The following is a 25666-nucleotide window of genomic DNA, read 5'->3' on the forward strand; positions in this document are numbered from 1 at the left end:
ATTTTAGTTTGTGCACGACATCGTTGCCTTCGCCTCTTGAATCCACACCAACGCTTGGACTGCAGGATCCCTCTGGACAGATACTGGGGCTGCAGCTTTTCCAGACCTCAGGATACGCTACTATTAGCATGCACAGGGCAGAGCTGGACAGAGAGCTCAAAAAAACTCTGATTTATGGAGGGTTAAAAGATTAAGATTCCCTTTTCTTTACTGCTGTAACAGCAGCAGCTTGTGGATGCCCTTGCACCTTCCCTAGCCCTCCTACAAAGGAAACAAACAAACGAAAACGGTGTTTGGCCGCTGCCCTGCTGACTCCTTCTGTCCCATTGTCCAAATGCAGGAGCACCTGCTCTGCTTCTTTGTCCCCGGCTTGTTCCCTGCCCGCAGGTGAGAGAGCCGCAGCCCCCCCTGCTCTGCTGCTCAGCCCAAATCCGCTTAGTCAGTCCAGATTCAAGCAAAATGATAAGTAAGTTTTTGAAGGCCCCACGTAAACGCCATTAAATTACCCTCTCTCTTTACGCCTGCGTTCTTTTATGATGTCCCCAAGTAGCTAGGAGCTGGAGTTCTCCTGTCTCTTTGTACTTAACCCCCCCTTGAAGATTTCTGCAGGTGCAATTATGCAGCTGCTGGGTGTAAGTCTTCTGCCCCAGTGGTTTTTAGTGTATTTCGACGAGTAACAGGTGGTGTGCAATATCTGTGCCTCAGTCTCTTACTGAGACCCCGCTTTGTTGTCAGCGCAGCCCAAGGCGTTCTGGCACCGGTGAGGCTCACACTTCACCGCAGAGTCAGACAAGGAGAAGTATTAATCTCCATTTCATGTCCGTCCACAGGTAAACAGACGCAAGGCACCAGGCCCAGATGTTATTGTGCAATTACCTACTTTAGGGCTGTTAGTGCCAAATTTATTAATCCTACCACAGATAAGATTTGTGGAAAGATATATCAAATCTACTGCAGGCGCAGAGGTTTTTAGAAGTGGAATGGCTGTTCACAGGATGGCGTTAAAACTGCAGCAGTGCTAAATTCATAAGGAATTTTATAGTCAGTAAAATGTAGCTGTACTTTAATTTGCTGCCTGAGCTCAATAAGTTTGAAACAAAGATTGCTTTCCATTTTTCATGCTAAGAAGTGGCAGTCACACCTTTTTTATTACCAGCATTCAACAGATGAGTTCATTTTTAACTAGATAAAATCAGCTTACATTAAACTCTCTTAATTATATCATAAAAGTGGTTAAATCATGAAAAGTTAGGTTAGGAACTTTCACACCTTCAAGCCCAGTCCAACTTTACATGCAGGTCTTTAAAACCATCAGTGACAGAAGGGCTTGTACTCTGCTTGCTGAAATATTTGTATCCCATGGGAAGTTTGTAAGGATGAGCAATGAGGCAGACGGACTCAGGTTCACCTTACAAGGGCCAGCCGTGCTCAGCTCCAGTGTTCTGAAACCAGTGGAAAAGCTAAAAAAGAAACAAAGAAAAACCTCAAAGGTCTTGCTCGCAAAGTTAATAAAGACTAATCACAAGGTATTTGGAAATTCTGTTAAAAAATAAGGTCCCCAGTATAACGTCCTCTTTTAATTATGCATGAGTGTAGGTGTGAGGCATTATTAAAAGTTTTCGTTTGCCTTGTTATGCAGGTCCAGGCTTCATTTGTAAGGTGCAGACATTTGAGATAAATGCTAAGTGTTTGCTGTAGGTGGGTTAACTTTCATGCAATTTCTCTTAATTTATAAACTAAGAACTAGCAGGACTTAGCTGTGCAGGGCTCTGGAGAGAGTGTGGTTATTTGAGTGTGCAGTGTCTTTCAGCATTCTAATTGCCGAAAGATTATTTCCCCCTTTAAGGATGATTAACGACAACACAGAGCTCAATTGCCAGACATGGTCTCCGCTATAGAACAGCTAAATTGGCCATACAGGTATTTATTAGGGAAAAGTATACCTCCTTAACTTACAATTTATGACAACACTCTGTTCATACTCAAATAGAAAAACTTATTTCAGGTCTTTTTGTCATTACGAAAGATCAGTAACTGAAAAATGTGAATGTAAAGAGGACTTAGGCACTAACAAGTTATACATCAGAATGTCCATCTTTTAAGGCATTCTAATCCTTGGAATTACCTTGGTGGGTTATAGGCAACAATTTAAAAAGCTAAAGCCACAAACCACCATAAAACCACATACATTAAAGTAGCTAAGAAAAGGAGATAGGTTTAACTCCCGCTGATGCACATGCTTAGGTGTGCTCCCATTTTGGCAGGGCTCCGTATCTTGGCCACCAACTAAAATCTGCGTGCTAGGCATTACTGCCCATAAACCTCCTGAGAATGCGTTTCAGTTGTCTTAAGCACATCTAACATGAAACACCACCACAAAAACAACTTCGCCTGGCCACATTCACTGACGAGATGGCAGAACGGTGCCTATGTCATAAAGGATGGCTGGTGGTGATAGCACCTACTCATAACACAAGAGACACTATTTCAACGGCACAGCTAAATGCAGCCTGAAACCAAAACCAAATCCTACCTCTGAGGGGTTGTCCCACTGCAGCCTAGCACCAACCACACCTTCTTCTCTGCAGAGGAAAATTCAGGGCTCCTGGGACCAGCGAGCAAACAAAAGGCAGCATCATTCTTCTGTACAGTCCCAATGGCAGTAGGAGAAATTAGTTGGATTCTCATCTTTGTATTAGGCTTTTATGTTTAATATGCATGGTATAAAAGAAAGAAAGAAAAGTGAAGATAGAAATGCTCACTGAATTAGATACTGTGAGCAATGAGAAGTACATTTTTGAATCACATCCAAAATCTATTTTAACCACAAAAGCACTTATTTGTAACCATCTCTAAAACTCACATTTGGCTTGTCTTGTTAAGGCCTAGGTTAGTAATACCTATTTTGAATGCAGTAGAGGTAGACAGATGAAAGGCTAGAATGTCCTTTCAAGGGAACTACTTAGCTTAATAACTTCTTTCTCAGGTAAACTCATCAGTAGCAATTTTTCTGATTTAGCCATGAAGCTGTATAGCACTTAAAATTGCCTGAAAGGGAGGTGTTTCATGTCTCATCAGTCTAGGGGCATAAATCCAGTGTTACTGACTGATAAAAACGACTGATTATCAGTATAATTTTCTTTTCTTTGACTCCTCTTGGACACAATATTTAATGCAGTTGTTTGAATTTGGTGGAATTCTCACGTTGTGCTTTGGAGACTGCACACTACCATAAAACAATCAAAATATGGGAATAAATTCGAGCTAAAAATTATTAAGATTGCACAAACATCTTGGTGCAAGTACCTCTGCTAGTCTTCCTGTCTGATCTGCTAGGACAAAAAAGTCATTTTCAAGATAGCCATTACTGAAGACATTTCTGTGTAAATGGACTAAACCACAATGTAAACTTTACCTAGAAACTGCAGAGAGACAGTCGATAACAGATTCTAGCTGTGATATCAGTACCCCAGGAACTGATGTTCCTTGAGCCATGGACGCATCCTGCATTAGCTAAAATTCCATCTTTTTTTTATATCACAGAACCAGCTGTAAGTTCTAACTTAGATCTGCAGGAGGCCTCCTGCAGCACTGAGATGCGCCCTGTAACTACGGCATAACACTAAGCATGGTGCAGGGTCCTAAATGCAGATCTGTAGGGTGGTCTTGGATATCCATTACATCTGTGTAATACGGCACAAAAGCTATAGGAAGGAAGACCAGGGCAGGGTACTTTAGAGCCTCTAAAATAAGACATGATCCCTGTGTTGAAGCAATTAACTCAACCCAATGTGTAGCAACCCTGTTTTTAACCTTATCAAATGCTAACATAAAACAAGCTAGATATTTTACCCCATATACGCTATTGGAAGCCGTTTCATAATTTCACACTTCTGCTTGTGAGAAGCCTACAGATTTCAAGTCTGAAATCCTGACATCTTTAATACATTCTAATATTTACTTCCAAATGTATTCCTAGAATGCAATTATATATCAGAATTAATTCTGCTTGAATAAAAAGCTAAATCTCCTTTGGTTTTCTATCATAGAAGACTCTCTCATTCACTGGTCTTCCTGTAAAACCTTTTCTATGGCTTCATTTTATTTGGTCATGGGTGATCAGAACTTTATGCAGTATTTCACGTGGTGTTTCATCACTGCCTTGTGTAATGCCAAAAGTAGTATTTCCTTCACGGTATTGAAACACCTCACATGATAGTTGGTAGCACGAAAATTACCTTTTTCATGCTTATGTTAGTAGTTCATATTTACCCTAGAAACATGTGATGCACGTAAGTCTTATCTTCATTTTTAAATGGTGAAGTTTCTCTCCCTTCCATCATACATTTCTAGGTTTGCAATAGATGAAGGTGCTGAAGACCCTGACAATTACAGCATAGTCTAACTAGGAAGTGAAAGCCTAGGAAAGGAAAGCCTGCAATCTTAAACGGCCTGTCTGAAGAAGGAAAGAAATGACAGGCACTTTCTCTGTCTGCAGCACAGATTAAAATTTACAAGAAAACTATTAATCAAAATTTCAGAGTACAAGAGTGAGTTAGCAGGCACTTGAATGAGTTATAGCCGTGTTAACAAAGTAGCAGCTCCAGGATTTATCACATTTGCTTCTTCTCATTAAATCAAATGTTCTTTTACGTGACTGGAAGTCTTCTCATTGCATTAGCTCTGGCCACTAAATCCTGATTTTCCAAGTGTTTTGCACTCCCGTAGGACTTGCGGCCTTCCCTCTATCTCGCTTCTTAATGGCAATTCCACTTACTTTCTTTGAAATAGTGGTAGGATCTGAATCCCAGGGGACCTGAAAAGTACTTAATGTGGCATAAAAGCTCATTTCAATATAAATTGAAGGTATTCAACCCTTTTTAAGCTCTCAGAGTTTCAAAAGTTCCCAGGTCACCTCTCCAAGTGCTTAAAGCCCATGATCAGGATTGGAGTTTCAGAAGAACTCAATATATACAAAGCTCAGTGAGGACAAATAAGGAGTGACATGATTGAAACCCTGCCCTTCTGGACATATGTAGATATTTCCCCTGAACAATGTTTGCAGCGCAAACTTAGTTGTGATCCGATCGTGATCCTGTCTTGCGGAGTTGTTCAGTGCAGCCTACTAATTTCTTTTGCCTTCTTCAGAAAACATGTGAAACATATCACAGGACAGGATTGTAGGATTACTCATCGATTGATAAAATGTATACTTTCAATAAACCTTGATGAGAGTATGTAGTTAAGACGGTAGGTAGTTCTAAACACAATGCAGAACATTAGTGGTACAATGACGTGTACTTACTGACCTGTTGTAGGAAATGCAAAACATCAAGAAAAAAATGTGCCCATTAACTTTTCTTGTATTTCAAATATTCATCTAGGTAGTTCTAATCTACCATCTGACGCAGTTTCTGCAACATCCCGTTTTTCTGAGCAGCTGAGCAGATGTATACCACAGAACTAAAAAGAAATCATCTTTGCTTTATTTCCTATGTTAGGTTTATTTCTAAGCTGCAATCGCAAAAGCACTCTGTGTTCCAGGCTTTACCTTTTCTGTAAGTGATTAAGTAATTTCACTTACACCTAATCGATAATCATGCACAAAACTGGTTCAGATCCTTTGAACCATGCACAGGACGATGCTTGTACGAAAGACATGAGAAACGGTTGTTGTAGCATGCTTCCGCGGTACTGCTATTTAATATGTAGTCCCAGAGATCAAAACCATTTCTCTGTAGCAGAGTTCAGCATATTGAAACGATAGGACACTTCTCAGTGCTGTTCATTATGCAATGCGCTGGATTGTGCATTTCTCATCCCCAGCAAAATTGTACGGAGTATAAGGGACATGCTCAGGCCCATTGGGGTTTCATTACAGTTTCGCTATCTAACCACACACACCTAAGTCACATACAGCATCCTACTGTGAAAATGATCATTTTCCCCAACTGAACCCAATTTTTAATCGAAAACAAATTTTTTCCAGCCACATAAATAGAAGAACACAATTTGAAAACCCTGTCCTAGAAGCAAAAAGGAAGCTACAGCAGCATAACATGCCCAACGCAGAACTTGGAACAAAGCCTATGCAGGCCCAAGGTTTCCGAGGTACAGTACCATGTCAGCTATCCTAGTTAAGATGAAAGATCCTGCTCTCCTGTTTATGCGACAATGGTTTTGTCATAGTCTGATTAAAACAATAGTGTTGCCAAATCTCACAATGTTACCACCTATCTCCTAGCATTTTTCTTCCCTAAATGTGCGAGCTCCCAGAGTTGCAGGACTTACGAGCTGCCTAAAATACTCCGACAATCAGAGGTTTAGCAAAAAGACAGGAAAGTTGACACTAGTGTTTCCTAAAGACTGAGAAACAGAAAGCACAATAAGAGCCCCAAAGTAATTTTCTAAATAAAATCATAAATTCTATTCTTGGGAATGTACGACTCTCTCTTGAGCACGCGAGGTTGGCAACACTGAAATAATTAATTGTACTTTCTCTAAATTACCATTAATTGATGTTTGGTATGTTTCTAAGCTAGCTCATCTAGCAAGCATCAATTAAGTTAAAAGCCTCAAGCACTGTGTTATAGGAGTTTACAAGAACACAGCCTCTTGGTAACGTAAAAATTAATGTGCTTAAAATGAGCTGTATAAGCAGCAAACTGTATTGGTAGAGACGAATAAACTTTAACTTATAGCCAGAGAATGAGGCTTCTTCTCCTTTGTAACAGTAGAAAGCTCCTCATCAACCTTACCTAGACCCAAACTCGCCCACCCGCGCCCCGCTCCCAAGAGGTCCCGCAGCGTGAATGACCTGTCCCAGTGCCAGCGCGACCCCGCCGGGACGCGCAGGCTGCACGGTACGTCCCCCGCTGCCGCCCAGCCCAGCCCCACCGCTGCGGCCGTAGACACAGCAGCTGAAGTCACCACCTTTGCACCTTCCTCGCACCCTTCCTCACCAGGCGCCGCACGGGGGAGAGGCACCGGGAGCCCCCCACCGCCCCCACCGCACACCCGGGCGCGCGGAGAGGGGACGCGGAGGTTGCACAGCCGTTAGGTGTGTCACTTGTTGGATGCCAAAACCCCACGTGTTTGTGGAGAGAAAAGCTCACCTAATATTTAGCACTGCTTGTTAACAAATGGAATAAGATATTCAGGGCATATTTTCCTTATTGCGGGTGGGAGGGGAATTATGGAGAATGTATTGCTTTGTAGACAAAGCTGAATTTATAGGTTAGGAAAGAGGTTTTAAAATTACCTCACAGATCATTTTTATTGTTGCAATTATTTTAGCTACACAATACCCACTTCTAAATGTATTTCTAATATGAAAGAATATTTATAACTCCCCACTTATGGCTGATCTGCCATAGATAAGAAATAGGTTATAAGCTTTGCATTAATACAAGAACTCACAAATATTTTTTTCCTGGAATGCCTGCACTCTTTATTTCCTTGGTTTTCATACACTGTCACCCACTGTCAGCCAATATTGTTATCTGCTGTCCCCGCTGTGTTGTGACTAGATCAGAACTTTTGTCTTTCTTGTTTGTGTTGACTGATGTAGAAAAACCACTCTTCACCCGCGATGCATCACAGCTGAAGGGGACTTTCCTCAGCACAACTCTTAAGAAAAGCAACATGGGTTTTGGATTTACCATCATTGGTGGGGATGAGCCGGATGAGTTTCTCCAGGTGAAGAGTGTAATTCCTGATGGGCCTGCAGCACAAGATGGGAAAATGGAAACAGGTAATTCAGATGGTTCCTCTGTTCTTTTATATGAGGAGTAGAATGAGACATAGATTTTGAGACTCACTCTCTCTGTGAATGCATATATTTTTCCATATTACTTTCTGTGTTAATGTGTAATCCGTCTGCTCTGTAAGGTAAACTTCTCGGATAAAACTTTCTTGTAATTTTTTCTTTCTAGTAATGCCAAGTAGCTTATTTTTTTCCCATTTCATAATATTTTAAGGGAGAAAAGATCTCTGCTTTCTCCTACTTAAAAATGGGATGGGATATTCTTTGGTTTATGGGCTGTTTACTCAAGGGGAGTCTGTGCATGGAAAAAAAAAGAGACACACAGAGAAAGCACAGTGCAAATTTATTTCTTTAGAAAGGATGGTTTTGCAAAATAATCAAAGTCGAGTTTCATCCAACATTGTTCTCATTAGACCCATCAAAACAAGAGTTTTCAGTGTGGCATATGGACACGTAGGCATCTGTGGCCTACTAATAAAGAATCTGTGAAAACTAACTAAATAAAAGAAACATCCTCTGAAGAGATTTAAACCTGCTTTTAAGATCTGGACCACCACTGGAAATATTTTCGTGTCCACAGATTGATAAAGATTGCAAACCACTCTCTTAGTTTGGAGGGCCACATCAGGTCTATATATGGATGAAACATTTTTGAAGGAAGATGAACTCAGTTTCCAAACCAGCTATCATCTCCTGTAGGAGAAGACAATGAAACAATAACAGAATAATTTCGGTTGGCAGGGACTTCTGGTCACCAACCTCCTGCTCAAAGCAGGGCTAACTTCGTGGTTGGATCAGATTACTCAGGGCTTCATCCATGGGACTTTAGAAAATTTTATAGGATGGAGCTCCCACAGCCTCTGTGGGCTCCTGTCCCGATACTTAACCACTCTCACGGTGAAGATTTTTGTTCTTTAGATCCAATTGAGATTTCCACTGGTGCAATTGATTACCAGTGTCTGTAGTCCTGTGTTCGTGCAGCTCTGTCGCTGTGCGCCATCTCTCCCCAGCAGTCCTTGTTCCTCAGATAATAGTCAGGCTGCACATTGGTACTGGGATATGTGCATAATCTTTCCTTCTGTTTCTCACCAAGGCTTTACAGAAGAAATTCTAGTTTGGGATTTATATTGTCTCTGCAGAAAACCAAGTTCATGGTGGCCAGAGTCACTGTGAAGATAAGAGAATTTCCTAGCCTGTGACAGGTCATTGTGGATGGACGACAGCAGCGGAGCAGGATCCGTTTAGTGTGTTACAGTATAGGAGGCAGACACGTAAACACACAGGCACCAAGAATGTGGGTGGAATAGTCCCAAGTGATTCTTCTGGAAATTTCCTCTCATCCTTCTTTTGTTGTAGGAAAGAAATTATCTGGACTACCGTGTGTCAGAATAAATCACCCTGAACTCTAGTTTATTCTGTAGGACTCTCCAGGACTTTGCAAGTAGGAAGTGTGAAGGTTGTGAAAAACATTATTTTTAAAACACCGCAATTTGCTTCAAGTCTTATATTACAGCTGGCATGATGTTTCTGATGCCAAATAGATAAACAGATAATTTATATAACAAAGTAAAACCTAAGAAAGAACTAGGATATAGATTGTTTGCATTGGTTTTATAAAAGAAATTTAGTCTAACAGCTTTTTAATTCTCAATTCTTTTTGCCATTTTAACTTAATGCAATTTGGCTCCCAAAGGCAAAATTAAATTAGCTGATTAAGTGAACAAAGGATACAACAGACTTCCTGAAGTTCAGGAGATTTTAGTGACATGAACTTCATTTTTCCTAATATTTTCATATCACCTTATACACTGCACGAGAGATTTTCCTTGCTCGTCATGGTTTAGCATCGTCAGGTCCAGCGCTCAAATACAGCTACATGCTGATCCATCTGAAGGGTGGGCTGGTTATTGGTGAACTTCACATGGGGTTCTCTTCTCTGGAAAAGAGAGGATCCTTGCAACACACTTAAATTTTGATGTTGAAATTGAATATGGGTGTCATAATACTATTGATGGTGATTATTCTAGTCACAGATTGTGATGGAAATATATAGGAAAAATTTGCTTTAAAATACATAGGAATAACATTGATTTTTTTTCATGTAATTAATTCAACTATATTAAGAATGCAAGACAGAAATGTACATTCAAATATATAATCACTCTATAATTATGTGAGCCCAATATGTGCAAAATTACTTCTCTGAATAAATTCTGGCCTCAGATGTCTTCATTTTTGAGAAGAGTGACAAGAGTTCTGATGTAAATTGGAGAATCTCAGGCTAATGATTGTGGCATCTAACATGGTTTCTATGAACATTTGAAGCGATTTCTAAATATTATAATGGTAAAATGAAAAAAGATATTTAAGGTCAGAATATTTATAGAAGTACTGTTCAGCAATATGCTTCTATTTCCTGATATCCAATCCTTTTCACACTTCCTGAAGCAGGATTTGTCTCCCTATTCAGCCATTTTACAGTCTAAACTGGAGATATGAAAGTCTCCCGGGTGCCATCAGTAGCACTTTGTTCATAAAGCTGTTAAAATCTTATGTTTTAAAACTGTTTGAAAATACATATATACCTTTTGTTTGTTAGGTAGGCATCATTGGATGATGAATAGAGCTTTTAAAATAGATTTTATTTATTCTTTTGACATGAACTGTGTGGTGGTGTGCAATTTATGTGCACTGCAGCTATGATCATAGTCAAAGCAGGCTTTGATAAATGATCAAAATATCATACTGTGGCCGTAGGGCATCATAGTAGGAAGCTTGAGGACAGTGGCACTATGATCTGTGAAGCAACATGGGTGTAAGGGATAACCACAGGTGCCGGTAATACACCTCTGGAGCCTTTCCCTTGCAAGGCTGATGCTTTTTTTTTTGGCCAAGTGGTAAACAAAATCCTAGTGGTTTAGACCTGCATCAGATATGGGGAAAAAAGGAAGAAGAGGCACCATCTCCATCTTAGCTGATCTTGGCCACAGGCTGAAACCACCAGTGCTGTCCTTTATCCTAATTGTTAAAGAAACAAGCTCATAGAAAACTAATATTGTAACTTCGATTTACTTCACCTAAAATCTAATTTAGGGGCCAGATGCAAATGCTATTCAAAAACAAAGGTGAATCTGTGTAAGATGTTATTGCCACACTTTTAACGTGATCACAACACAGTGATTTCACCTGCAGGTTTCAAAATGAAACAGTTTTGGATTTTACCCCTTGGAACATGGAAGCAGCTGCCTGACAGTGACTTGGTGTTGGTCTGATGCTATGAAACAATTAAAGCAGTGAGGCAAACTGAGTGCACTGAGATGAAACAAGAGATATCTGAGGTCCTGGTGATCTAAGACCACCACTCAGTGCCCAGTGCTGGGCAGTAAGAAGCAGCTATAGTTGTCCCAGACCCACAACAAACCTCACAGGCAGACTCAGAGGAACCACATCTCAGTGGATGAGTCAAAACCAGCCAAAATTACATTCCTGGTCCCATTTGCCAGATGTTTCAGAATTCCTAAGGGTTATTATGCCCTCGTGTAAATCTAGCATCTGTGAGCTAATGGCTGTTAATAATACTGCAAATGCCTTTCTAGGACATGTTTTAGCATTTGGAGCTCAATCAAGCTGCTGGATATGAACATTACACTCCACAGCATCTCTGTCTACCTCAAGACAGCCTAGGAGCTGATACCACATTCTTTCCTGAGAGGTTACATTGCTTTGTGTTGTCTGAAGCCTCACGCTGCCGATAGAAAACTGTCTGCATTTAAGAGGCCCCTGCATCCCATTAAAATGCTGAGTGAATGTCATTGGTAAAAGACTGCATCTACATGAAAAGATTTTTATACACTGAGTGATTTTGAATGACTGCTGTTCTAAGGCAAACATTTAGGCCCGCGGCTGAGTCAGATAAAAGCTCAAGCTGCAAAGGCAAAAACTTTCCTACAATTCTCAAGGTTATTCAATGGACTAGATAAACTGAAACACTCCCACATGATCGAGCTTGGGAAAGATTCTTACTCTGAGCGTTTCAGCAAGTTCCAGTTCCTCTGGTGAAGGTTTCCAGGAAGCAGCTCAAAGACACGGTGCACAAGTGATTAATTGAGTCATTAATTGAGTCTGTTGATGACCCTTCTGACTGATGAATAGCTGCGGTCGTTGCAGATTGAACTTTCAAGAAATGTATATACGTCTGTGATGAATTGTCGTAGTTCAACAGTGTGAATCAAGAAATGGGAAGCATGTTCTTTCATTTCATCAGCCAAGCATACACTTGGCCAGCTCCAAGATGCTAAATCATCTGCAAACAATGCAGACGCGGGCTTTTTTAGATGCTATTCTCTCAGGAGCGGTAGCTTCACTATAGAGATAAAAATTCATAAACGTAAGATGAGGTTCAGCTAACAGATATAGATGTCTACAAGACAGGTGTCTACACCTGCCACATCTGTAGACATCTACCACTTCTAGATAACTGTTGCATTTTTACAAGTTCAAACAGATCCTTAATTCTGTTCCCTGTTTGTCCATTGTCAGTTCAGATGAACAAACCATTACCTCACCTAATGTCCAATCAGATGAGATGCCAGCTGTCCAGTTTCAGCAACACCAGAAAAAGCGAGCTATGTATGCACAAGGAATGCCCGCAATCCAAAGAAGAAAAAATGTTAAAATTACAACAACAACAACAAAAGAAAAGTTTTGTCAGTCATCTGGGAATGTGAATACTGTCAGAATATCACCACAGGACTCAGTGTCTCACGAGCACACACCACTGTACCTATCTTCTTTTTCAACCAGCTCAAGCCTCTCTTGTGCAATCAGTCAAGATCCACCTGACAATATTCCCTTTTACAACATTCCTCCTCCATGGTAGCTGACTGTTTACCACAGTTGTCATCTCAAGAAGTTCACTCACCAGGAGCTTGGTGAGGAACTTGTCACACACACATGTAGGATTTAATTTCCACAATACCAGAAGCTGGCTTAAGTTTAGAGTTTAGTTATCTCACCTCCCTGACACCCTAGTACCGCCTCATCTGGTGTGGCATCAGGAAGACTGGCCTCCCCAAAGGAAAGCATTGCATTAGGAACATGGGAGATCGTTCTACACATTGGACTGCTGAGGAAGGGGTATCTTTTCATTTTCCTTATGCATCTCCAGCCCAAACCACTCTTTTAATATACACCAAGGCCTCACCAAGTGTCAGCCTTGCAGCTGCAAGTTTGTGCCACATGGCAGGTCTGTGAGAGTGGGGCAGCAGGCATAAAACCAGCTTGCGTTATCCACCTCCCTCAGTACCCTTGCTTTGTTTGGGAGCTAGGATGTTTCATCTGAACCGGCAGCGGTCTTTTGTCTCCCCATTTCAGTCTAGCTAAGACCAAAGATCTCTCTCCCTTCAGATGTTGCTATTAATCCCATGGAGTTAAGAGAAGGAAAATTAACGGTTTGGGAAGTAACTAGCAGCAATAACGAAAATGTTTCAGGCATCGTGGAGAGTGAGAATTTCTCCCAGCCGTGTTAGGCCAGTCGGTGTGGATCTGTGCTATGTTTGCTGCTTGTGTTCCTACTCCTTGTAGCACCGACAGATGAGGAAACAGTGCAAAATACAGCAGAAACAGTATATTTGCGTGATGTGCAATAAAAATCACTGCATTCTCTGTTCAGCCACAACACCTACAGTTCCTTTCACCAGTGATACTGGTTACATTTTCCTGTTTGTGAGCCAAACCAGGAGGAACCATTTGTTGAAACCTCAGCGTGGATTTCTAAAACCAGTCTTCTTTCATTTCGCAATTTACTTTGCCTTTTCAAGGAGAGGAGATTGAGAGGGTATTGGCACTGGGACTGCAATGTGAATGCTGTGAAATGAAACCAGAATTTTTTAAAGAGCAACTCCTTTTTTTTTTTTTTTTTTTTTAAAAAAAGGGCTAAATGTGATTCTTAACTTCAATTTTAAAAGATAGAAGTTTCTCTTCCCCTAGTTGCTATCTGTTCTGCCCGATGCAGAGTTAGAGCTCTGAAATATGACAACATTATACTTAAGAGTTTTCAAACAGAAAGCAAAGAAAAAAATGCCAATTTTACTATTTATTTGATATTATGTATTGAGACTGTCACTGTAGCTGGGGGAAGGGATATGACTTGTGGTTTTGAACGCTTGATGGTGACAGTAAAAATAATACTTGCATTTTAGGAATATTAATGGCAATTAAGAGCTTGGTAGCAGAAAGATATTCTTTTTTTTCAATCCCCCTTTCTTTCCTATTTTAAGTAGACAATCCATTGAACTCTGCATGTAGATAGCACTTAGGCTGCTAGAAATTGTTAATACTTGTGCTATTTTTCTAATATTAATTTTCTATTATATTTTTGTTGTTTTTATTGCTTTCATATAAAACGAAGTTGCTACAGCGATCACAGTAATATCTGTAAATTGCTTTTCACATTAACCAAAGACCGGGGAAAAGAGTTTATTTTACTGAATTCTAATCTTCATGAGGTTCCTATTTTACCATTTTCTTCACATTTTTATTCTTTTGGTACTCACTAGGTTGTTAGGTACTCATTGAATGATAACCAGAACAGAGATGAGCCTGGACTAAAAAATTTGTATCCACGTTTTATATACCACATGCTGTTACTGTCTACATCGAAGGTCTTTGTGTGCATCTTGTCAGATTTCTTTGGTTGGCTGGTGTGATATTCAATAGCCTCGTGTTCTCCCCGAGGTGCAGAAAATCCATATGTCGCTATCGGTTCTGCCCGATACAGCGTTAGAGCTTGAGTCCGTGTTGCCTATCTATCAAGCTACTGAGCATTCATTAAGCACCACATACAAATCTTTCACTTTAAAACCATTGCACTTCGCATAAATATTCCTTGAGATATGAAGAGAGCTATTGATTTTTCTTAGCCCTGTCATTTGGCTATTCCCTTGAAGTCTTCAATTAAAATTATTTATACAAACTGGAAGAGCAATTAACAGCAGTGCATCTAACCTGGATTTCAAAATGCTTCTGAAAATGGACAGTAATTCTTTAAGAAAAAAATTCTTAGGAACTTCTTGTCTTCACCTAACATGCAGTCTCGCTTCATGGGATGATTCTTTTTCTGTGTTACTGGTACAAATGGGACTTGGCGATCTCTGACTCATATCTTGGTTTTTAGCTCTGAAGTTTGCCATAATTTAGAAATTTTGGGAGTCTTCTATCACAAGCTTTAGGCTTGAGGTGTTTCAAAGCATCACATTAAGGAATGTAGATCCTCAAGTATGGTGTCAATAGGGAGGGAAGGGTTGCCACCAGCAGAGAACTGAGTCTACCAACATTTGGGATCCAATTCAGCTGTGTAAACAGAGGTGTCCGGTACCATTAAAAGTGCCAGAGATCCCACCTAGCCTTCTCCTGCCCTTCCAGGCAGCAGTCTCTTCTAAGTCCTGTGTCATACCTGCAAGTCCCATATGAACATCTCAAATGCCCAAGGCTGTCGTAAATGATGTTAGACGCCTACTTAAACTACCACATTCCTCCTTCAGTGCCTTAAGAGGAGTATGTTAATAGACTCCTTTGTTTTTCCTTATCTCTATTATAGCAAGCAGTGATTGATTTGTTACTGTAATAATAACCCTTTTCTGACAATTTTAAGGATAGTTGTTTCCCCTAGCCTAATTCAAAGTTCACATTTGTGGCTTTATGAACACTAAAAAGAAGTGGCAAAAACCCTTTTAAATTTAATAGGCTTAATTTTCACTCATTTCACCGTTCAAACAACATTGATGGTTGAGTTCAGCCGTATATTGGTGATTATAAATTAATTTTCATCTCCAGCACTTATAATATTTCGGTTCAGATATTATTGGTGCCCGTAAAATATATACCAATACTAGGATCGAATAATATATGTAACTTGTTTTCTTTCCTATAGTGACTATTCTTCAGAAAATTCGTTTTTTCAAGACCAGATAATACATAGAAATGCAGCAGAAATCTGAAAAGAACAGCGATCTTTCATTTTTCTTTGATAAAATCCATATTTACACACAGGAGAAAAATCATAGCATGCAAGGTTTATGGCACATTTCATTTTGAAAGAAATTCACATTTGTTGACGCTATATTTTGATCTATGTTTATCAGTCCTAAGAATGATAATATGTGCTTGCTACTTGAAACAGTAAAATATTGGACATCTAAATAGGTGAAGTTCTGGCATATGGAAGTGTGCCGCATTGTCTTCTGCAGGAGAGAATGTATAAGCAGATCTGCTCAGATGTAGTATGTTAACTCTCATGGCTAAGGCATTAAAGCAACTCTTCCCGCACCAACTATAGGAAGTTGAACATGTTTATTAGAAACGGCTGAGGTCTGAACGTGTCCAGCCATGCCAGATTCCACATGTGCAGCACTTAGTGTCTTTTTATCTGGCTGCTTCGCCTTTGATCAGATTTTCTCTGCGATTATGTTTTTATTTAACACAGAAACCAAAGGTGAAGCAATTCGATGGGAAGAGAGGGCATAATGCAGATACAATCTATAATGATATAAACAAGCCTGTCTCTTATGGACAAATGGAACACGATCCGTATACACAGGACGCACGCACTGTGTTTCATCTAAGCCGCCAGTCTCTGTCTCTGTAACAAGAGTAAATGTAGATCTTCTGGTGCTCAAGGGTGACATATCTTTAGCAGAGAATGAGATAATACAGAAATCAAGAAACACAGTAAAGTAAAATACAAAAGAGTAAAGGTGAAAAAGCAGAGAGAGTATTTCGAAGGCAAACTGTTCAAGTATGTGCAGCCTCACTGTTCTGTTAATTCAAGATATAACTCCATGGAAAACATGCCTATAAAGGCCAAAAGCATAGGCAAGGACACTAAAACTATGTCGTACATATTGCAGTATGCAAAAAAAAAAAAAAAAAAAAAGGCAGAAGAGATGTTAGATAATTTTTTTCTGTCTACTACCACATACTAAGATACTTTTATCCCCTTTTACTCTTCATATTGTCATACACCAAACCAGTGTGCTTGACAAGTCTCAGAAGCCCATAAATTCATTTTTCGATCACACAAAATCGATGTACGATCTCCATCATACAAAATATGCAGATGCCGCTATTAGGATATTTAACATAGGCCGGGAGATGATAAATATCTTGTCACGATCCTCACATTTATTAGGACAATTTTTGTAAATTTTGCAAGTTCCCAGTTGAGTAAGCAGTGTGCAATGAACTCAGTGGCTGCCAAAAACGCTGCTGTTGCAGAAATAACTTTTCTCCTATCAAATGTAATTAACATCTATCTCGCATGATTTGGCTATTTGTATGAAAGACAAAAATATACATTGAAAATAATAGTCATCATCTTCTCATGTACCATTTCATTCAATAAATAATGACATCTTATTGCTTAACAAGAAGAATGATCTGGGAATGGGGAAAGAGCTTCTTTCTATATAAAGAGATGACAGGGAAAGTGAGAACTTCATATTATAGTAATGAAATTATTAATCTAGAACTATACTTTTCAATATCATCAGCCATGCCACCTTCGATTTTCTTTTAATTTTGTTGTTTTGTCATATAGGACTTTATTATACCATTCAATTATCAAAACACAAAGTAAACATTTGGCTGAGTTTCAGATTTTTGTTCATTTTGTATTAAAAATTAAATAGAGTAAAAATGCGTAGTAACCTCTGCCTCCACATTTATATTAGATATATTAAAATCTGAGAGTTCAGAAATCCAGCTTTTCATTTGCCTTTAACTATTCTTTGAGCATAAATTTTAAAACTAAAATTTAAAGTGAATTTTAAACCCTTTCAAAATTTAAGAATTAATTAAGTAATAACTTTGAAGTCAATACAATTTCTGCTGTAATATTTAGAACGGGGAATATATTTCTTAACAGTTAGCAAATATTTTACTTGAACAAATTAGTTAAAATCCCTGAACTTCCCCATCCAAGAGGAGAAATGGTCATTTTAGAACTTTGTAAAGTCCAATAATTATTGCAGTTAGCAACTCCCATCATAACTACTACAAATGTCAGTGAAGAGAAGCCTAGTGGAGTTGAACTTAAGATATTTAGGCTGACTACTGTATGTGTCCAATTGTGAAATATACATTAAAACAGGAATCTGCGCTCAATAGCAAGTAGATCCATTTTTTGTTAGTGTTCTGAGTTTTTCATTTGATGCATGGCATAAAGAAAAAATTTCCAGAATTGCATTAGAGATGAAGAAACGTTTCCAGGCATATAAATCATATTCCAGGAGCTTTGTGAACCTTTAACTAATGAAGGTTACAGAGACATTTCAGGAAATTTTGTTATGCGTTCACTTCTAAAGCATCTTTCACTGTCTGTTGCTGGAAATGGGGTATTAGCATGGATGCACCTCTCATCTGACCCCATTTAGCTGTTCACGTAGCCTTTGTAAGAAGAGCAAAGTTTATTGCAGCGCTTATGCAACTGACTCTTTCTAATTGATGATTCTGACATTTTAAAAAATGGCTTGTTTGTTTAAAAACCTGTAATGATAATTTCTCACTAACAGAAGGAGCACTTTTCAAACCAGTAGGCGGGCATGAAGTTAATCCTGATGAAAAGTGAGAAGGCCCTGGGAAATTTCATCCAGCCTTTCCTCTCTCCACCCCACAAAAGTCCTCTCTCCTCAGCAGTCACATAAGTGCGATTTTTATTCTTAGTCGGTGAAGGGAGGTGGAGCTTGAGATGTGATGCTGCTGCCGTATGTTCCGAGCATGCAGCGGCAGGGGGTTGCCCAGGCACCGCTCGCTTCTGCTCATCTCCTCTTCCAGCAGACGCGACAGGGGAGCGGTACCATGGTGGTGGAGCCAGGCTCCCCTAAACACTGCTCCTCCATCATGCCCAGATAAGAGCTAGACAAATTCTTGGTGACTGGAGGTCAGGAGTTTTGCCGGGTCTCAGGGAGTGACTTAGGGGGGGTGGGGGGAGACGGTCCCGTCTCCAGAGGCTGGGTGCAGGACTGGGAGAAAACTGACTGGACTAGGATTTGCTGGAGCTGAAGATGTGACAATTTGTTTTTCTTCTGCAGGGAGGCAGGGAGAAAAGGCAGTAATTTTATGCTCAGAGATGGCTGGAGAGTGGGTGTTTATATGCCTGTGTGGGCACCTGTAGAAGGAGGTGGGAGAGGGGAGGGCAAGGTACTGAAGAAAAGAAGAAAAGGAGCCCTCCGAGAAAGGTCTGAGAGCAGTGGTGCGAGTCTAGAACTTTTAAACACTGACACTTTCACTTCTTTTGATGTATTGCTTTCTTCTTCAGCTCCTAATGAAAGTAAATTAAAATTCTTTGTATTCAACTAATTTATTCTGCATTAAAATCAGCATCATTGTATGCAGTATTTACTGAGACTTTCTTTGCCATACAGAGCATCGCCTGTGGTACTGCTGAGGAAAAGTCAGATAATATTGAACACCTCTTCTTTTCTTGATAGGTCTGTTCCTTGAGAATTTATTCATAGGCTAATAGTGAGTCATGAAGCATGCTGGGTTATGCTGCTGCTCCGTTATTCATAACCTTTCCTATTCCACCTGTATGTACACAAAAAACAAGTCTCAATAAGCAAAGGCTATCATCAGTTGATGATTATTGGCCTGAAATTACACCTCTGAATCCTGCAAACCCATCAGCTCTGCAGAAGCTGGCAGGGTTGAGCTGTAACTGTAACACAGTGAAGGACTGAAAAGCAGAGGAAAAATTGGTGAATTTACTCTAGGGCAATTCAGAGAAAGCAGGCAGCAGAAAGAGGTGGGATACTGGAAAAAGAGGAAATTGAGATAGTAATGAGAACCTGACAGTGCTTTCATGACTTGTAAGGGAGAGGTGCAGGTTGTAGTTTAATAGGAGCATCACTGTGGTTGTATGGGAATGAAAGACACGCAAGATGTGCTGGGCGGCATTAATCATACCACCATCACTAGCATGTTCCTAGGGTTATTCCCCTGGTATTGGCCAGAGCCTCAGCCAGGGCACTCAGTACCCATCTTGTTCGATTGAGCCTGGTTGGCTTTCTTCCACTGAAACCTCTAGAAAAGTCCATGTACCACAAGATGCCTGGTGGGCTCCAGCAGGTTGTCCTGAGGCAACTGGAGAGGAAGGCATCAAGACACAGCACAGACACTGCCTCCCGTCAGACCTCATCACTGGCACCAGAAATCACCCGTGTATTTAACCTTGTTTAATTAATAGGTGGGTTTGGGCGTAGATTCCTCAGTAAAATTCCATATGAAATTCATGCAATGCTGCAGTGCTACACATACAATACAAAATATTTTCCACATTTTTGTGTTCGTACTTTTTATATAATTTTTGAGGGTTCTTTTATTTTGGGGGGAGGTTGTTGTAACATAGACAAGAGAAGTTAAAAATACTATTGTTTCACCTCTGGTCATTTTTCCAGACAGGTTAGAATGGCAGCATCATTACTTAGATTTCAAAAAAGCTTTGTGGGGCTTTTTGTAGATCGTTTTTGGCAATCTGTTTAGTCTGTCTTATTCCAATTATTTTCTGTATATCAGAGTATATTTTTTTAGGCCAAACTTGATTGCATCAAAAGGAAATGCAGTTGACTATTATATAAGAGATTCAAGTGTTGCTAGTGCAGTTCCTACTTATTTTAAAAGTAGTTCTGAATTGTTTTGGGAAATCGGGATGATAATAAGAATTGCTCTTGAAGAATTGAACAAGCAGCTCAGAGAAGTCTCACATTCGCTAGCCCTTGTTCTCCTGGTGGATGTCCACTCACCAGATGTCTGCTGGAAATACAATACAGCAGAAAACAGTCTACGAGGTTCCTGGAGTGTGTGGAAGATAAATTCCTGACACAGCTGGTGAGGAAGCCAACTAGGGAAGGAGCCCCATTGGACATGTTGTTTGTGAACAGAGAAGGGCTTGTGGGTGATGCGATAGTTGGAGGCCGTCTTGGGCATGGCGGTAACAAAATGTCAGTTCTCAATTCTTAGAGAAGTAAGGAGGGGGATTAGTAGAACCACCACCCGGGACTTCTGGAGGGCAGACTTTGGCCTGTTTAGGAGGCTGGTTGACAGAGTCCCTTGGGAGGCTGCCCTGAAGGGCAAAGGATTCCAGGAAGGCTGGACATTCTTCAAGAAGGAAATCCTAAGGGCACAGGAGCAGGCCATCCATATGTGCTGAAAGACAAGCTGGTGGGGAAGAAGACCAGCCTGGCTGAACAGAGACCTTTGGCTGGAACTCAGGGAAAAAAAAGAGAGTTTATGACCTTTGGAAGAAGAGGTAGGCAACTCGGGAGGACTACATGGATGTTGTGAGGTTATGCAGGGAGAAAACTTCTCCTAGCTAACCCCAACCCAGAAAGAAATTCTCAGAAAACACACAGTTCTTTGTCTAACCTCTTTTTAGAAGCTATATCTTAACTTTCTGTTTATCAAAGCTCCTAATAATAAGAATTCTCTTAAAGTTTCTAAGCAATGTGTATGTTTGTAGCGTAGGTATAGGTATAGATATAGTGGTCAGCATTACTGAAGCTCCAGCGGTGACACTGGTGTTGGTGCTCCCTGAGGCCGCACAGCACCCCACGTCTTTTTACAGCAACATCCTACACAACCATTTTCAAAGGCATAATCTCAGCCAGAATTCATCCAATGCTGAGTCATCCAATTCTATGACACACTTCCAAATATATGCTTTTTCTAATCACAATCTGTTAGAGATAATCCATTATAAGACAATAGGATGCGTATTAGATGTAGTACAGGTATCTGGATAAATCTAAAAGTGTTAAACAGATAGTAATATAAAATTGATTATAATGCTAGCAAATGTTGAACGCGTATGACTAATTGCTTTTATATACGTATGCCTGTGGGTAGATGTGCTGAAGGTGGATCTCTGTAAAATGTGTGAATGTATATACGTTTATATATATATAAAATAAACATAAAATTGAGTACATTTCAGAAAAAAATGCAGCTGTTTCTAGGAACTAGGGGAGGTAGAGGAACTATAATATTACTTCATCATATCGAATATTATTACAGACATATCACTGAGGGGCTCCATGCTGTGGAGCGGTCACTTTTACAGTGATCAGCCTGGTCCCTGGGGTATGGATTTTGACTTTCCCATGTAGAAATACGTTCACATATAGATGCTAACTCATTTTGCATGTGTGCATCAGAATTAAGAGCTAATTATCTTTCACTATGACTTCTGCATAATCCTTTATCTTGGGCTGACAGAGAAAGCTGAGCTTTCCCTCATTTGGGTCTTCTACCAGTTTCTTCCACCAGGAGTGGCACTGGCCACAGAAATCAACATCAAGACTCTCTCTCTCTCACACACATAACTGGAATGCAGCTGAGGGGGAGGCCCAGACCAAGTACAGAAAAAAAGGAGGCACCGGAATAAAGACACTAAGGCAAAGGATGAAATATAAAATATTATCTCAGTAAAGACTGCATCAAAATCTGTTTGCACAATGCAAACACATCGCACACATGGCAACAACCTTTGATCCTTCATTTTCCAAATCTGAAAGTTTTCTTTTTGGGTATATAATAGATATCATAAAAGAGACTTGAAACAATCCCTCTCTGAGTCAAGACTGGAAGGGCAGAGTCGGTGTGTAGTCAGTGCCTGATAGCCTGCCTATAGGTACCACGGCAGCAGCCCTCTCCAGCTGACAAGCAGAGCGGTGCATATTACCTTGTACAGTATAACTGCATCTGCTTCAACAGACTTCAGCAGGATTTTGACTCCTTGCAGTGGCAGCAAGTTCTTCTCACAGATCTTAGGAATGACATGGGCTACCATGACTTCTTTGTGACCTCTGTTTGCATCTTGCAATAGCAGTTTTCAGGGACGGCCTGTATATCGAACCTACTCCTTCAGAGTAATTTAAATTTCTCGTGCACTTTAGCCTCACTGTTATATTGCTATCAGTGATGGAATTAGATTTTCCTTTAATTCCTGATTTAGCTGGAAAAGAGAGAAATCACATTAAGCTTGTATGATTTTTATTCCTTTTTCTTTCACCTCTTTGCATTTCAGTCAACTTGATGCAACAGTATTAATTTGCCATTAAATGAAGGCACACCTCCTGTTTTTGTGTTTGAGTTAGGCAGCATGTCTGTTTTTTAATTTGGGAGAGTGAGGGATTTGAGGAAATTGCAGAATGCTCACGTAACTAATTTCTCTTTTAATGGCAATGGCTTTTAATCTCTTTCACGTCTTGTTGGTATCTGAGCACATCTGGGTCTTACTTAGGTATTCAAAATCTTTGTTATGCCTCGAGAGCATCCTTCCCAAATGGATTCTATTTGTGCAAGTGAAAAAGAATATATTATCAGTCATCTTAAACAGTCTTGCTTGTGCACATTCTCTTTAACTACACAAAAATAACCATACAGACAAGTACACTTGTTCTACTTCCTTTCGTAGTTGAGGGGGGAGGGGTAGAAGCCTTCAGTAGAAGAAATGTAGAAAGTGGGTAAGAAGCAAGTTGGGAAAACATTTAATTTGAGTTCAAAGTAGAACCTGACAAGACTCCAATAGAGAAGAAGCACATCTATTATGTGCAAGGAGTTCTTCCCCGTCCATGCAGAAGACTTGCAATTGGACCTAAACCTCAGCTTTGACATTACTCTTTTTAAACATGGTATCAGTTTTTGAATTCTAGGACACAACCATTAATAAGTTTGGGGAACATGCTCTTTGTAACGTTACACAAATCCTAAGCCAAGGACTGTGCAAATACAGAACTGCCTTTCAGCTTCTTTGGCCAGCATGTGGGACAGTAGCCACTGATATCAGAGGAGTTTATCCTACACTTTGTCTACACCACAGTGTTTCTTCCCCCATTGCTTCTAATATTTGTTTTCTTTATTTCCATGTCATTTAAGTGATATTATCAGTTCCAGTATTCCCAGCTCTCTTGTACTAGGCTGGTTTTGAGGAATGTCTGGTGCTATGGAGCTCTTTCTGATAGCAACAGCCTAAAGCTGGGCATAGAGGCAGATGGTCTCAGCTCTGTCAGAGTAAAGGCTGTCCTGTGCCTTCAAGCCCAAGTGAACACAGCTGGAGGAAAATGTGCCACCTGTAGATATCAGCAACACTGCACCAAAGAAACTTTTATGCTTGCAGTTATATAGGTTCGGGATTGCCTCAGAACCCAAACACACTCTCCAGGTCTTAGACTAGATGGGCCACTGATTCTCCTTCTAAATCACTGCTCTTTTTGAAGCCAGCCGAAGCTATATGAATAAGTGTGAAAACATGCATACCTCTGTTCTCCAAAAGAACCTTTTAGATGAGTTCTACTATGAGTGATTTATGCTCTTCAGAATTTGCAGTAAGTCCTGGAGGACAGTGAAGTCTGAGAAAGGAAATGGCTTTGGTCACTACAGATACCAAAGTTAGTGTCCTCTCTTGTTATGGTCTTTATCATATAACAACATATAAACACATTGAGAAGCATTTCACATTAGTTATCCCTAGAATATTAAATAATTCATAGAAGTAGTGTTGGTAATTGTATTATAGTGACATTAACAGCATGCTATCAGACTTCTTCATTGCATAAACCTCCTCCACTGTCCCTGGTTAATCAGTATGCTCCTTGCCATGATAATGCTAGCAGTGCTTTTACCATCGTTCTCTCATGTGGGATAATAATATACTTATTTTTGGAATGATAGTGAAAAGACTGGGTAGTTTCATTCCCAATGGAAGTAAAATGATAGAACTTCTCAGAATTTGTTTCTTCACAGTGTTTAACTAGAATTCCAGTTATTTATTAACCCTGAAGATCCAGTCATGTTTCAGTAGTAGTTTACAATATTACAGGTTCAGTAGACATACTGAACCTGACATATTCAGTAGACAATACATTGATTGATTGGTTCACCTATGTATATAAAATTTGTCAAGACTAAAAAATTTTGGTATTCCTTGCTGGGAAAAGCTAAAGGACTGCCAGTTTGGAAATGCTGTGATTTGTTTTCTAAATATTAAATGGGAACATAATATATAAACTTTCACTAGCAGAAAATAAGAAAAAAAATATGATAAGAAAAACCATGATAATTATATTTTGTAATTACAACATTTAGTACATTGTTTTCAATTATTGTAAAAGCTAGTTCTATTTTACAAAGTGGTTTATTACCCTAAGAACAGGTACACATTCTCCCTGCTCTATCCATTGTAAAATCCACGAAATCCAAACACACAAAGCCAAAAGCAGGGAATTCATTCACCCAGCCATGCTTAACTTTGCTGATAGGACAATATTATTTATAGTGATGTCTCCCTTGTTAGTGTCAGCAGCCCCAGATTTGGTTTGAGTGATTCATAGAGACAATTTTGTGTTTCTTTAATGAACCTGTATCTTCTTGATTATGCTAAATGCAGAAAAAATTAAAATAGGAACCCTGCTTTTGGTTTTGTACCTAGGGTTGTTTGAATTTTTTAGTTTAACCTTAGATGGGTTTCTTCTGATTGTAATCCCCATTGAAATTAATGAACGTGTCATTTCACTGTATTTCTAAAAATCACACAGATGATATACAGTTGATCTCTTACTGCGTTTTTTTTTTTTGTCTGGAAATTGCTTTCTGGTGGGGCATGTATGTGAGCAGTGTGTGCACGCAAGCCTGAAAAATTAATAATTTCACACTGGAACGGTCATAAGAAGCAAAAAGAACAAAAGCAGTTTTAATACAAATAGCCAGCCATTTTTTAAACATTATTTTTTGGAGAAGGATTCACGAATAGACTCTAGGCTTTTTACACCTGCCTGAAGCAAGGCAGGGCTCTTGGACACGCAACCAGGTAGGATATTTTTGAAGACAGGGAAGAACAAAGCACCCAGC

General features: G+C 39.7%; 1 protein-coding gene across 15 annotated transcripts in view; it reads left to right on the forward strand.

Moving 5' to 3' along the window:
• The window catches only part of MAGI2 (membrane associated guanylate kinase, WW and PDZ domain containing 2), a 757683-nt gene that overhangs the window by 600250 nt on the left and 131767 nt on the right, over positions 1-25666 (forward strand). For all 15 annotated transcript variants that reach the window (XM_074586071.1, XM_074590362.1, XM_074597089.1 and 12 more), the window contains 2 exons: positions 5990-6111; positions 7571-7753. In XM_074586071.1, coding sequence (XP_074442172.1) covers positions 5990-6111; positions 7571-7753 — 305 coding nt within the window. The remainder of the gene's footprint in view (positions 1-5989; positions 6112-7570; positions 7754-25666) is intronic.

The sequence above is a fragment of the Larus michahellis genome, chromosome 1, assembly GCF_964199755.1.
Source record: "Larus michahellis chromosome 1, bLarMic1.1, whole genome shotgun sequence".
In the NCBI taxonomy this organism is placed as follows: Eukaryota; Metazoa; Chordata; class Aves; order Charadriiformes; family Laridae; genus Larus; species Larus michahellis.